At 35.0% G+C, this 16116-nt stretch overlaps 1 protein-coding gene across 1 annotated transcript in view; it reads left to right on the top strand.

The window, feature by feature from the left end:
• The window catches only part of LOC126967862 (uncharacterized), a 92086-nt gene that overhangs the window by 18948 nt on the left and 57022 nt on the right, over positions 1 to 16116 (top strand). The window contains exons 16-25 of the mRNA XM_050812548.1: positions 403 to 512; positions 1973 to 2299; positions 2853 to 3037; positions 4416 to 4601; positions 5169 to 5304; positions 6470 to 6649; positions 7661 to 7931; positions 8630 to 8922; positions 10899 to 11075; positions 15611 to 15805. Of these exons, the coding sequence (XP_050668505.1) occupies positions 403 to 512; positions 1973 to 2299; positions 2853 to 3037; positions 4416 to 4601; positions 5169 to 5304; positions 6470 to 6649; positions 7661 to 7931; positions 8630 to 8922; positions 10899 to 11075; positions 15611 to 15805 (2060 nt within the window). The remainder of the gene's footprint in view (positions 1 to 402; positions 513 to 1972; positions 2300 to 2852; positions 3038 to 4415; positions 4602 to 5168; positions 5305 to 6469; positions 6650 to 7660; positions 7932 to 8629; positions 8923 to 10898; positions 11076 to 15610; positions 15806 to 16116) is intronic.

The following is a 16116-nucleotide window of genomic DNA, read 5'->3' as shown; positions in this document are numbered from 1 at the left end:
AAATATCTAAGTATATGTGTTTATGTCTTCCAAGTTTTTTTTTTAAATTGCTATTTACTGTGCGATCCACAAACGAGCCTGGTAGGTGGATCGGATCACAAGGCCTGAAGGTACTCTCTGAAAAATATATAAAATGCAACCTTAAGGTGAGAATAATAAGAAGAAAATCTTCATAGATCTAAACCCGAATAATATAACATTATAAATGCCACTGGAAGAGCTTAATCGCAAAGTGAAGATAGTTTTTTGATGTTAAACAAGAGATAAGCATTTATAAGAAAAATAGCTTAAAACCATCAAGTAATGGTGAAATAAACGAAGTTTTGACTGGAAAAAAAATTTTGCAACACAAAAAAAAGTAACCGTTACAAAAATCATTCTAAAATTGAATATGATTTTCAGGTGGTAATTACGAAGCCAACGTAATATTCTCACCGGATTCGTACATCCCTCGTTCTGTGGCGGTTAACTTGACTGTTGATATGTTTGGCGAATCCATCAACTTGCTTGAGGTGAGTGTATATTAAATTTTCTGCTTTCTATTGAATTGCTTCCCATGAATAGAATATTAAGTTTAATAATGTATATGATAAGAGTTATAAAAATCAAAGAATAAATGATTTTAGGAAAAGGTATTTTATGAACTAAGAATTAAAAAAACATGGTTCAGTTTTCATAATATCAAAGTATTAAATATGGCAATTGCGTTGTTAACTGAAACATAAATAAAGTTCACCATTCTGTGGCGTACAAATAAAACAAGTCAAACATATATATATATATATATCTAATCTTTATATATATATTTCTTGTGTGCGTGTGTATGTCACTGAACTACCTCCTAAGCGGCTGGACTGATTTTGATGATATTTTTGTGTGTTCCAGTGAATTTGAGATTGGTGTGTGTTTTCAGGTGGATTCGATTAGATTAGATTCTCAATTCTGTCCATATAATATAATTCTCCTGCTCATGTGTATTTTCGTGAACTCCTCCTAACGGCTTGGCCGATTTTTCAAATTTAAGACGTGTGTACATGACAACGTCTGTCGGGTCCACTAGTATTATATAAAATTCTCATGTCGCGGTGTTTGTAGTTAACTCCTTCGACAGCTTGACCGATTCTCATGAAATTTTGAGTGCGTATTGGGTAGGTATGAGAATCGGACAACATCAATTTTTATCCCCCTAAATGTTAAGGGTGGTCTACGCCAATTTTTTTTTTAAATTTGTTTGATTAGGAGTCAGCATTAAAAAATACATACAACTTCAAATTTTCACCCATCTACGATCAACAGTTACTTTTGTATCGCGATTTTAATGTCGGCAATACAACAGTTGCTGCGTCAGCTAGTATATATGTATAATACAATGTCCGTTAATTGATTTGTAAATAATTGAAATTAGTAAAAACATTAGTTAGTAAGTAATTAAATTAAGTAAAATGATATTTTTAAATGTCAATTGTGTAAAGCATCTGAAAAGAAGTCCTTTATAGAATAGTACGATTTTGTCACTAGGAGATTAAAAGATTTTTTTAAAACACGTCTACTTAAGTTCCGTGATATGTATCTTGTTAAATATTCTCGGCGCCATTTCAAGAACACTACTGTAGTATTCCAGCTTATATTATTCTTGGGTTTAAAGTTTTTTTTTTTAATATTAGACTTGTACCGATATTATAGAAGAGGAATCCAAAATTTTTTCATCATGCCTTTTGTTCGTCTACAATATTGTCGTGAAATAAACCATACCCCTTCCGAAAGTAGATAATCTACTTGAATGTGGTGGTCGGCTTGGGTTATTTGAATCTTGTAACCAGAACAAGAATCTGGCTGTATATAATTGTGTATAATTGTGTTGTGCGTTTAGAATGATATTTTTTATATCGTAGTATTGCCAGTGTGGTTGCATTTTATTTTCTTCATGTATTTCCATTCGCGAGTATTAATTATATTTTATGTACATGTCTAGATCAAAGCAAGGGGTGAAGGCTTCGAGAGGTATTTCGAAAGTATATTTGGTACAAATGGTCCTTTCAATAAAGATGAAGCTGTCGAAAAGATAAGCAAAAAACGATTCTTTCGTTCCGTGAATGAGGCTGATGAGATACAAGGGAAAATCGACGATATTGGCTACAAGAATAATGCGCTTAAGCATCGTTTTCCCATGGCGGAGGTTGGATTTAAGGTGTTTGGTAATGAGATTTCGTTTTGGAGCGCTGAAGGAGATGATGAGATTCGAAAGGCTTTGGAGAGGATGAATCCGAAGTTAAGGATATTGGAGATATTGTCTGGAAAGGTAATATTTTTTAACTTTTTACAAAACAAACAAAATATACAGGGTCATTCTTTTGAGTGAGAATGGGAAACTCATTAATAGCTTTACTTGTAGCGATCATTCATCTTAGAAAACGATCCTTATATGTAAATAGTAGATAAAATTGTCCAAAAATATTTTTGAAGTGAAAACTTATGTATTGCGCTCGCGTCAGGACCCGTAACCTGATCGAAAACTCGTAAGACAGTCGTTGAAATTATGGATAAAATTTGATTTTCTGAGCGATAAACTTTGTAATGTAAAATAATTGTAATAGTTCTGAAGTGTTAAATTTTTTATGTAATTGTCATTTTTTAAACTAAAAACTTTGATTGAATATGAAAAATAAAATACATAGATAACAGAGATAAACAGAGTGAGAGAGAGAGTTCTTAAAGTCATGATAAATTTATAAGTAATCGAAATATCCATTTAAAAATAGAGTTTAAAAGGCATGAGCAACTTTGTTTCTGACGGGGCTTCGCAGACCGTTTTTTCTGTTAATCTTATTAAAATAAACTATGTCATATTTTAGGAGATATCCTACAACAAGGCATCTCTATTCCTGGACACAACTTTCGCGGTGCCTACTGGATGTGGTCTACCGCTCAATATGAACCTCATGGGAACCAGCTACGTGGACACAAAAATGTCAGGAACGGTGGTGAATACGTACACCAAGTCCGGAAATTTAGACTTCGAGGGGAAACTTCGGCCGAGGTAATCCAAAAGATCAAGTATTTTACCTTTCAGTATACTCTAGTTAAATAAAATACATTAGTGTAAAAAAAAATTGTTTTCAACAAATAGTTTCGGATATATTAAGTTTAGCTAGGCGTTGCGAAGCGGAGTATCTAATATTTATGATATCACCCACTCAATCGTAGCGGGGCTCTATGTTATGACGTCATGCGGGCATTTCGCGCCATATTATGAAAATTATTGTAACTTCAAAAAGACTCTCTTGATTTTATTGAAACAAAATACAGTGTATTTATAGGCATTTAAGCTATTTACATTATCTCGTTTTAAGGTTTCAAGTGATTTGCCGGACTTCGTTTTCAAATCATTCCTTTCTTTTGTGGTAGTAGCACTAAGTGTATGTGTAGTGTTCGTCCGGGGCAGCACTGCCTACACAATATGTATTTGTGCTGTAAAATACACGCTAGATGTTCCGTGACAGATTGACCGCTTAACATAAGATGGGAAATCTAACTTATTCTCATAAAATCATATTATAATATCAATACGGACTAGAATGTGCTATAGCAATTCCTTCGTAAAATAATTTTCCTCAATCACAAACTAAAAATAGTTCCTAGGTTTTTCTTTGAGTATTTATAAAACACAGTAGCAGGATATCATATAAAATATTCCCTGCGAAACCTTGAGCAATTTTGGATAAATATGGATGTCACTCTAGTACAGCGCGAGCCTTTTTAGATATTTCTCTGAACTCCTCCACGTGTGACCTTTTGAGTAAGGTCGTCATTAAAAATAAATTAAAATATTATTTTCTTAATATTTCAAAAATCAACAAATCTTGTAGCATAGATTAAAACGGATTTGAATCTAAATAAATATCTTTCGCGTAAAACATCTTTTAAAAATATTGCTTAAAGGGGATTTTTATGGATGTTGAAAGCGAAGTGCCTTAATTATACAAACTTCTATTATATTTGAAGTGAAAACTTCTTTAGCGGCGTTGATAACTTTTCTTGGGAGGGGTATAAAATGTTAAACTCACGTCAGGACACGTGACCTGATCGAAAAATTGTAAGACAGTCGTTGAAATTATGGATGAAAGTTGATTTTTCTGAGAGATTAACTTTTTAATGTTAAATAATTGTAATAGTTCTGAAGTGTTAATTTTTTTATGTAATATAAATTGTCATTTTTGTGTACGATAGCACAATAAATGAATATTGTATTTAACCACATAAATGCTAGTGCTTTTATACTGATAAATAAAGCAATTCGTGCGACATTTTTCCCTAACTATTCCAAAATGCACAACGTGAAGGTTCAAGATTTCACTTCTGTCAGCACTCCCTGAGTGCAACCCGTTATTTTTTTTAAATTTAATGGTTTATTCTAGCGTTGCAGTCAACATAGCAGCTACCATGAGTGTTTCGGCGGGATCGTTAGCTGTCAGCGGTATTCGTCTGTCGTCACGACTGTACACCGCTACTGCACTCGAGGCCAAGCTATCTATCCGTGGACTGGGAATGATCAAACTCGATCTATCGCTGCCCAGAGATAAGCAGGAGATATTTGCTGCTAAGTGAGTTACTGTTTTTTAGTTGAGTATTATTTATAGGTTTGAAACAAGGCCAAACTACTTACGCAATGAAAGATGGTAGGTACCTTAAACTTTTTATGCGTCTTCGTGTTTGAGAAGACTGTAACTCCTAAAATTTTAGGAGTGGGGGGCTCTTTTGCACAGGATGCCAGCTAGATTATGGTTACCACAACGGCGCCTATATCTGCCGTGTGGTAACCATACCGTGCCGTTTGTGGGTTCCCCATACTTAGAACTGAAACTCATCTTCAAAAATGATATTGAGGTTTCTAATATCATATTTTTCTAAACTGAATAGTTTGCGCGAGAGACACTTCCAAAGTGGTAAAATGTGTCCCCGCCACTGTAATTTCTAAAACTCTCTTGTTGATAAAACTAAAAAAAAAATGTTTTATATTAATTACCATGCAAACTTCCACTGAAAATTGGTTTGAACGAGATCTAGTAAGTAGTTTTTTAATACGTCACAAATCGTCTTTCTGCTACGGAACCTTTCATGGACGAGTCCGACTCGCACTTGGCTGCTTTTTTAATTTATTGCTCTCTTAGGTCCGAGCTCATGGTGCTACATGGAGATGAAGAGCTGCCACAACAGGGTCTGAACAAGAACAGAATAGAACAGAATACTTGCAGTTGGAGTACATTCGATAAGGCGATCGGTATCAAAGTGTGTGCTGCCTATCAGGTAAATAACACTAGATTATACACCAACTGTCTTATTAATAACGCGAAGTTAAATTATTCCAAATTCAAAACTTTTTGTCTTTTTCTTACCTTTGTCACTACATAATTACATGACAGGGAGAAGTAATTTTTTTTTGTGAAAATAATTTCACTAGCTACGGCGCCCTTCAGACCGAAACACAGAAATGCTTACACATTACTGCTTCACGGCAGAAATAGGCGCCGTTGTGGTACCCATAATCTAGCCGGTATTCGGTGCAAAGGTACTGGTAAAATTTATTAAATTTTAGACTTGGAGTAACTTTACACTGCGTTTATTAATAACACTGTAAGGGTCTAACGTACTGTATTACGTCTTAGACGTTATATTGGATCGTGAGTGTAGCGAAGGACTGGTGAGGAAGTTAGTAAAGTTTAGTTTTATAGATTCCAAAGAGAAGCGAGTCTAAGTCTAAGACAGGCTTTATTCCAGAGATGACTGATAAGAATCAAAATATCTTTTTGGTTCTTATATTTCGATAGTTCCTTAACTTAGTAGATCATTTTTTATACCTCAAGCATCTGAATTAAATAAAACTCCGGAGTCAAATCACTATTACTTAATGATATTTTCGTAATAAAGAAACGTAAAAATATTTGAAATCTTTGAATTCATCAAAGTTTTTAAATTGCCACAAAAAAAGGTATCTACACTACTGAGATTTAATACATTTTTACACAATTGCGTGGCAATCCCTATTTAACTAAAACCCATACATCAACAGCAATAACTTTCTAGAAGACATTTAAATAACTATGGCAATGTCTCTATATATGTAAATTTTAGTCCCGCTTAAAACGTTGCAAGGGCAATGTGACGTTGCTGTAAATAAATTTCACGAGTTGGAGGCTTTTTTGCCAAGACTGCCGGATGGCTTTCACACACGCTGTCGAGCTACAGGCCGATTATTTGTGCTAGCACTATTTGTGTACTACGTGTGACGTAGCTCGTAGTCTCGAAGTCTCGCTTTATCGCAGTACCACTAAAAATTTTGGGATTCTAATGGGGAACGTCACTTACCATTTAGACATTGTTCGTCTTGTCACTTCTTCTAAAAGAAACTGATTAATTTTAACCAATTATTCGTGGTTTTTTATGTAAATATGTGACTACCCTCTTTTCTCAGTTCCCGAATATGACGAACCTTCGCAACGCACCATACTTCATTATGAGCGGGCCGGCCAAGTACATCGTGTCTCTGGAGAAAGCTGACAGGTCAGCGCACACATACGCCCTGCTCTACACGTGGACCAAGAATGAGACCACGAATGTATTGGGCTTCTCTTACGACACGCCCAACAGCAAGGTAAACCTGCCAATTAAGACTTTTTCATTTATTGTTAGCAAAAACATACAACTTTAATTCGTAACAAAGCTCATGAACTCTTCTAGGGATTCTACACCTCGTTGACCCTCCAAAAATCGGGAAGAGCCCTTTGGCACTAGATCTTTAATATACACCAAGATCGAAAGTGCCGTACGGCACACTACGCCCTGACCAAGTTCTGACCCTCATTTTGTTTAAAAGATAGTTTATTTTGCATGGTCTTAAAGCTTGTTTCAATAGCTTTCTTATACATTCTCTCAAATCATCCTAATTATAAGCAATCTATTAATACACGTAAAATCTATGGCATACCGCGGTGCGGGGGCTCTTGCCGATTAGGCCCCCAACAAAATGGGGCAAACGGGCAAGAGCCTCACACGATGGGGAGTGGTGAAGCATTCACCCATGTACATCCACAACACCAAGGGTCATGATGATGCGTTGCCAGCCTAATTGATTCCACAAAGTGGTTGGACGGGGCAAGAAATAAAATAATGCTTCCAACTCCAACATAAAAATAACAAACTGTTTATATTTGAAAGAGCGATCTCAAGTCGATGTACTCATATATATTAGCTGGTTAACAACTGTAAAGTAGACCCTGTAGAGGGCGCCACAATTGGAAAGTTAACAATCATACTAGGATTTATAGATAATTTGTCATTAAAGGTAGTTAACCTTTGTAATCTCATAATTTGTTTGAATCCCGCATCGTAAATAAATCTACTTTGTTTAAACATTATTTTTTTTGGCTGTTGAATCGGTAAAAAATCGTCACATCTCTATTTAATTCAATATTTCAAGGTAGTTTCAAACCCAAAAATTCTGCAATCGTGACAAAGTATACAAGATTTTATCAAAGTTATGTCACTCGAACGGTTGCCTCAGTTGAAAGAGCACTCTTACGGAACGCGAGAAGTAGCGGGTTCGAATCCCGCATTGTTCATAAAATTTTGTTATCAAATTTAATAATAATTTTTATCCCTTCAGGAGAAACGAATGTTCAACGCGCTCCTGACTATGTCAAACACCTCGAGTACCGCTGCCGTGACCTTCCAGTCATCAGAGAGCACCATCAAAGCCAACGCGCTGTACCGCAACCAGCCCTACGACAAGTCTGTGGCAGCCAGTCTGGACGTGGACGGCCGGAAGCAGTTCGACACCGTGATGTCGTTCAAGCGGCACGACATCAAGTATGGCTACGTGTGGCTGCCGCACGCCTACTGGGTCCTCAATGATGAGAGGATCGCGGAGTTGTCAGGTTAATTCTACCACAAATTTTAATCTTATATTGTTTGCATTTTTATGATTGTTATATGCCAGTTACCAATGGGAGGCTCCTTTGCACCGGATACCGGCTAGATTATGGGTACCACAACACCGGTTCTGCCGTGAAGCAGTAATGTGTAAGCATTACTGTGTTTCGGTCTGAAGGGCGCCGTAGCTAGTGAAATTACTGGGGAAAATGAGACTTGACAACTTACGTTCAGGGTGACCAGCGCAATCGTAGTGCCGCTCAGAATTTTTGGGTTTTCAATAATCCTGAGCGGCAGTGTATTGTAATATCATCAGCTGAATGTCCTGCTCGTCTCGTCCCTTATTTAAATATATGCAGCTGATAATGTTTACTCGTGGGGGCTTAGTAATATGACCATAAAGAACGGTGTGGTCTTTAGACCTACATGACTAAAGTGAATACTGCATTAAAGCAAAGTTAATGACTCGAAATCAAACTATGCTCACCGAGCGAATCTACCTTAGTCGATTCGACCCGACTGTTCCCAAACAAGAGTTTCTGCATGTAACATCTCATTAAATAGTACTCACAAAATGAAGCGATTGGAATGAACCAAAAAAAAATGTTGTATTTCGTAAGCACGTGCCGTTTTGAAGTGCCACTGATGTTATATGAAAACATATCAATTAGATATATTTAAAGTTTAATTTAAAATATTGCAGGCAGTATAAAAGTGAAATCAAAGGGCGGAGTGACGCAATGGGATATCACAGCCGATTTCCAAACGAAACAACTCGCGAGCCGTCTTATAGGATATTATACCGTAAACGGACCGACGCACGGCACAAAATTGCAACTCGACTACCAGTTCTACAAAACTCCAAAGCAAACAATTAAAATCGAAGGTGTTTATAGCGAGAGATCTTTAAAATATAGACATGACTTGTACGGTGAGTTGGCAATGGACTTCACTGCGTATCCCGCGTACAACTTCTATGCAGTCCTTAGGAATGTGGTGAGTATTTTGTTAAATGTACTGGTAATGGGACATGCTATTGTGCTGTTTTATTTGTATTGATTTAATGCTTTGATAATTAATACGTCTAGATAGAGTCTCTTGCTGTTAGACAACTGATAAAAACAGGCCAGGAATATTAGTTGAGTGTGCGTGACAGGCTACGTTTTACACTCGCGATTTGTATGACACTTTGTGTTAGTGTGCGTTAATTGCTCATAATAGAGGTTAGTTCTAAACACAACGACTTTTTCTACGTTTTCACAGCTGTCATAGTCTATCTATGTTTGGAAATGTAATTCAATATCAAAAATGTAAACAAAGAAATGTCACTGTCAAAATGAGAATTCAGAGATAATCAACATTTTTCTAGGTAGTTTAATTATAAACTATTTTGATTGAAAATACATGAAACATAATATTATTTGCAAATATCATTATTTGATAATGGTTACCAAACATAAAATAGATAATTAAATAAGACTAGTGATACCTCTCACTACGACCAATATTTTTTGTAGCATTATTTACGTTTTTTAACGAGCCAAATGTTCAGAGCTTCTTTCTTATTGCCAGTGTCAAAGCAAAGTTTGCACAAACAAAAAAACATTTTAATTTTCGGATGTATTTTATGCATTATTACAAAGAGAAAATGTTGTGCAATATCTATTTTTATGTATTTAGACTTATAATTTTAAGTGATATTTTAGTATATTTCGACACGCAATGGAAAAGGTTATTATTTTTAGTTGGCAACATCATTGTTTATATTTTAAATCACGAATTAAAATTACCACTATAGACGTATAAATTATCTAAGGTTTAATGTTACTCAAATGCTGTTTAAACACGAAATACATGTACTAGTGGCAGTGCCAGCGTAGGTAAAGTGTATTTTCAAGGCGGTCCTCCACAGTGCGGTTTTCAAGGAGCTTTCTTCCATGTTCTACAAAGCTGTAGAATGAACTTCCTTGTGCGGTGTTTCCGGCACGATACGACATGGGTACTTTCAAAAAAAGCGCGTACACCTTCCTTAAAGGCCGGCAACGCTCCTGTGATTCCTCTGGTGTTGCAAGAGATTGTGGGCGGCGGTGATCACTTAACAACAGGTGACCCGTACGCTCGTTTGTCTTCCTATTCCATAAAAAAAATACCCAGAAAACAATGATAGTAATCACTTCAAATTATAATTTCAAATTGGAGAAAAGCTCTTTTTATTATTAAACGAGCTGACCTATTCGGGAATAATGTAGTGTAAAGCTATCGGAAATATGTAATCAAAGTAAATGAGTTAAAAATTTAATATACGTTCACTAAAATAGTCACCATTTTGCTCTTGATGGTGATTTTCATTATTATAACACTAGAAATAAAGGATTGCTTGTAACTAATTCTAGTAGGCTTCATAAGATACATAATAGCTTTAAGGGTAAACTTATACACTTTTATAATTAAGTCCCAGCCACTGTTCAGGCATTATCTATAAATAAATTAAATGTTTAATTAAAGAATGGCTCTGTTGAAAATCCTACTACTCCACAGCTGAATATCAAGTGATCGGACAGCCTGGAACTAGATTGTGATTATTTTAGAGTAATAACAATGACAGTACAATATTGTATATTTTATTAAAGAGAACGCAAAAAAAGAATGCTGGAGAAAGAGAGAGAGTTTCTTGCGCTGATTCTTCTCTCTCAGAGCGCCATTTCTTTCCGAAGCGGTAGTAATATCTAGTATATTAGAAATGCTACCAAAAAGAATTCTAAAGGAATAAATTTTGAGAAAATAAATGCCTTTTATTATAAGTGCAAGGGATACAGCTGTAGTCAAGCCAAAAGGTGTCCACTGATGTGGGCTGCAATTTATGACATGATCAAAAACCTTAATATAAAAAATGCCTCTCGGCGAAAATAATTTATGTGTTTATGCCTCTATATATTCTGTGTAAGAGATAATCAATAAAGGATTGTTTACAGAAAACTCAAAACCACTTGGATATCGGTTTTAATGTGAGCTCTTCGAAGGAACTCAAGGAAGACCCATCTTTTACGTTTGTCTTTAAACGAATAGACAAGATGAGCGGAATGAAACTTTACACAGAAATGAATTTGAATAAACCTAGACCGATTTTGTTGAAGCTACAGTTTGAAGAAGTAAGTATAATATGGCTTGTCTATGTTTTTGAAAGTAAGGGGCGAGACGAGCAGGACGTTCAGCTGATGGTAATTGATACGTCCTGCCCATTACAATGAAGTGCCGATCAGGATTCTTGAAAAACCCATAAATTCTGAGCGGCACTATAATTGCGCTCGTCACCTTGAAACGTAAGATATTGTCTCATTTGTCCAGTAATTTCACTAGCTACGGCGCCCTTCAGACCGAAAAAGGATAATTTTACACCCATAATCTAGCCGGCATCCTGTGCAAAGGAGCCTCCCACTGGTTGTATGAGTAAGTATATATATGCCTCTATTGGGCAAAATTGTAAAACAATAGACATACAAGACCCTATTGGGGAATGTATTAGTACTAATGTACAAAAATATAACAATGAAGATTTTTCTTCAATTAATTTAAATTAAGTTATTTGACAAGGGAGGACAACTCTTGCAATATCATACAAAATAGGCAACATTCACCAAATATAAATGTTACTGCTATAGATAATCATAATATAAAGCTCATAAATATTGTTCACCAGAATATACAAGGTATCTCAAGTAAGGAATTAGAAATTGAACTGTTTTTGAGCTGCTGTAATATAGATATATTATGTATTACAGACCATTGGCGTAAGAGTCATCAGCTCCAGTTTAATTTTAGAGAACATAAAGTAGTCAGTTCGTTTTGTAGAAGTAGGGCAATACATGGAGGTTCCCTAATTATTATTAATAATAGATTAAAATGTAAAAATAGAATAGATATTGTTAATCTCTCTATAGAACAACTAATTGAGATAGCTTGTATAGAACTAGAGCAATTTATTATTGTAAGTGTATACTGCATCATATGAACAATTCCAACATAGAATGGAGGAGGTACTATCAAAATTTAGCAAAAGTAGCAAGTCAATTATAGTGTGTGGAGATTTTAATATAAACCTGCTTGAACCTTCGGCCAATTGTACTAGCCTTAAAAATTTATTTCAAAGTTTTAATTTGTTCAATGTATTTTGGGAACCTACTAGAATCACTTCTATAACAGCAACCTGTTTAGATAATATTTTTACAGATGTTACTATTACTAGTAAACTCATAATTAATAATCTTCAGTCCGACCATAGTGGGCAACTTATAAAAGTAAATACAAGATTGGACAATGTCAGACCAAAAAAGGTGACGATTATACCAGTTACGGGTAGCCGTCTTGAGAGGTTTAGAAATAATTTGGTAAATACAATACCATTTTTACACTGTGGCGAAACTGCTAATTTTCACTACAACTTAGTCTTCAATTCTGTGAGGAATTTGACAGGATTTTTACTCCAGTAACGGTGACAGTAAACAACAAACATAGTTTTAATGATTGGGAAACAATGGGTATCCACAAAAGTCGTAAACGCTTATATGACCTTTATTATGAAAAACATTACAATAATAGTGAAGAATTTAAAATATATGTAAAAAAATACTCCAAGCTCTTTAAAATAGTTTGTCATGAAGCGAAAACACGTTTCATTGCAGATAAAATTAAAAATAGTAATAATAAAGTAAAAGCGACTTGGAGTGTAATTAACAATGAAACTGGTAGATCGAATTGCCGTAACACCTCTATCTGTTTAAATATTAATAATCGCGTTATAAATTCGGAAATAGAAATTGCAAATGAATTTGATAAATACTTCTCCGAAATCCCGATTGTCACGACTAAATACCTTAACTCTTCGCCAAAAGCAGCATATGATATGCTTAAATTACACGTACCAGTATCTTCTACTGACTTGAAATTTAAGTATGTTACAGGTAGCGATATAATAAAAATCTTCAAATTAATTAACCTAAAAAATACAAAAGACCTATGGGGCCATTCGACTAATATTGTTAAATACATACTTGACATTATAGCACCTGAATTAGCAATAATATTTAATGAATGCATAGATGAGGGTGTGTTCCCTGACCTCATGAAATACAGCAAAGTTATACCTTTGTTTAAATCGGGCAGTTCTTTTGACCCTGCTAATTTCAGACCTATTACAGTGCTGCCTGTTTTTAGTAAAATTTTTGAAAAACTTTTGCTTCAACAGCTACAAATGCATTTTTGTAAATTAATGAACAAAAATCAGTTTGGTTTCACTAGGGGCTTATCAACAATTAATGCGGGTACTAGACTCATTGAGCACATCTTTGACGCCTGGGAAGAGTCACAGGATGCATTGGGCATTTTTTGTGATTTGTCAAAAGCATTTGACTGCGTCCACCATGAAACTTTACTCCTAAAACTAAAGCATTATGGAGTGAAAAATAGAGCCCTAAATCTGTTAAAATCATATTTAAGCGAAAGAGTTCAGGTAGTCGATGTAAATGGCAAACGGTCTTCGGGTAAACCTGTGGGAATAGGTGTTCCACAGGGTTCTATTCTCGGTCCTTTCTTGTTTCTTATATATATTAACGATCTACCGTTTGTGGTAGATGATAGCCATGAGATTGTATTGTTTGCTGATGATACTTCACTTATTTTTAAAGTGAAGCGACGTGCGGATATTGAGGACGAGGTAAGCAATGCACTCTCAAAGATAGTGCGCTGGTTTGAGACGAATAATCTGCACTTAAACAGTAAAAAAAACAAAGTGTTTACGGTTCATTACACCAAACACAGCGGAGGTACAAACCAACGTACTTATAAATGACCAGAGATTGGAACTTGTGGACACTACGGTCTTCTTGGGTATCACGTTAGATAAAAGCTTCAGTGGGGTCCACATATTACCCATCTAGCAGATAGACTCAGCTCTGCGGCATATGCAGTTAGAAAGATTAGAGAGTACACGAATGTTGCGACCGCTAGATTAGTGTACTTTAGTTATTTTCACAGCATCATGACGTACGGTATATTACTATGGGGTCATGCTGCTGACATTGATATAGTGTTTGCACTGCAAAAGAGAGCTGTTCGTGCTATATATCAGCTTGGTTATAGACAGTCTCTCAAAGAAAAATTTAAAGAAATAAATATTATGACTGTTTATTGTCAGTACATTTATGAAAATTTAATATGTGTTCAGAAAAATCGTCACCTTTTTGCTCTTAATAGTGATTTTCATTATTATAACACTAGAAATAAGGGATTGCTTGTAACTAATTCTAGTAGGCTTCATAAGATACATAATAGCTTTAAGGGTAAATGTATACACTTCTACAATAAAGTCCCAGCCACTGTTCAGGCTAATGCCTAATCTAAATCTAAATTTATTTATAGATAATTCTATAAATAAATTTAAAAGTTTTATAAAAAAATGGCTCTGTCGTAAATCCTATTACTCCACTGCTGAATATCTAAATGATCGGACAGCCTGGGACTAGATTGTGATTATTTTATAGCGACTGTACAATATTGTATATTTTTATTGAAAAGATCGCAAAAAAAAAGAATGCTGGGAGAGTTTCTTGCGCCGCTTCTTCTCTCTCAGAGCGCCATTATTTCCGAAGCGGTAGTAGTATCTAGTAGTATAAGAAATGACATCAAAAAGAATTCTAAAGGAATCAATTTTGAGAAAATAAATGCCTTTTATGCCTTTTATAGAATAGAAAATAGAACACTGTTTAAAAATTATTCTAACCGGAAATTATTTCGTAAACAATATTTGATTAATACATCGCTCGAACTCTGAATTTCGCATCAAGAATTTATTGTAAATTTTGTTTAATAAAATTAATTTTAATCATCAAAGTGTTACCAAATAATGTATTTATGTATGTGAATCGTGGAACAAAATAAACAACAACATATATTTTTGTAATTAATGAGTAGGTAAATGTTCTAGAAGGCGTCACTTTAGATTTCCGAGGCATCACACACTCAAACCATAGATTTATGTTCTAATTTAGAACATCAATTCTGTTATCGAAATTTTCACTAGCGGGTTTGTTTTATAATACATTTTTACAGATTTCTCCTACATATTTCACACATTTTTTACCAAATAATAATATTTCACTTTTGGGCCAACTTTCCCATATAATTCAATTTTTATTTAATTAGCAAATAACTTCCAAATTTGTTACTGTAAATATGTTCTGAGGATACATATATTAAAAAATACACCGGACCTTATAACCGCCACCTTATTCTGAGGTCGGTTGAAAATAGACCGCAATTGTAAGAGGTCCAATAAAGCAGTGATGTTAGAACAAAATCACTGAAGCACTCAGAAATATTTAGTCAATAAGATTGCGAAATTAGAAATGTCTGTAAAATAAGAGAACAAAATATTGATACCTACATACCGCTTATATTCAATGTCAGTCCGAAGTGTGACCTGACTTCATTAAACTTTAAAGTGTAGTAATATCAATTTGCGAGACTATAATGTTCGACGACTCGCGTTCGAACTTTTATATCTAGAAACTAAAAAAAAGGAAGAATAATACAAGTGATTGATTCTTAAATATGACAGTAGAAGAATGGAATAAGGCATCTATGAAAGAACAAAACAAAAGTATTATGCTAACCGTACCTAATTTTCCAGGTCGGTCCGAAATACTCGGGCCTAGCTTTACTAAACTTTAACCCGAAGTCTCGCGAGATTGTTGTCTCTGGGTATTTGTTCGCGCCTCCCGGGACACAGTTATATGCGGATGCTGAACTTAATGTCACGTTGCCAACCCTACACCCTTGTTTACTGAAGGGGAAGTTATTCGAGAAACGTCCGAATGAATTTCAAGTAAGTAAATTTACTATTTTTGGTTAACCTTTTCAGATGAATTAGACCTCCTTAGGATAAAACAGGTAATATCGTATTGTAATATCGAGTAGTTCTAGAGTATAAATGTAATGTACCGTTTGGTCATCACCGTGGGACATCCGCTGGCAACCGATAGCCGATAGGAACTGGCGCTCCCGCTGTATTGTGAAGTACTTATATAGAGCACTCAACGTCACACGGTTAATGTCACTGTCGATGTCATGACAGTGACAATGATTGTTAACACATACTCAATTCAGGCTAGATGTCAATACACTACAATAAACATT

This window comes from Leptidea sinapis, chromosome 14, assembly GCF_905404315.1.
Source record: "Leptidea sinapis chromosome 14, ilLepSina1.1, whole genome shotgun sequence".
Classification (NCBI taxonomy): Eukaryota; Metazoa; Arthropoda; class Insecta; order Lepidoptera; family Pieridae; genus Leptidea; species Leptidea sinapis.
This window is presented reverse-complemented; position numbering and strand designations above follow the sequence as displayed.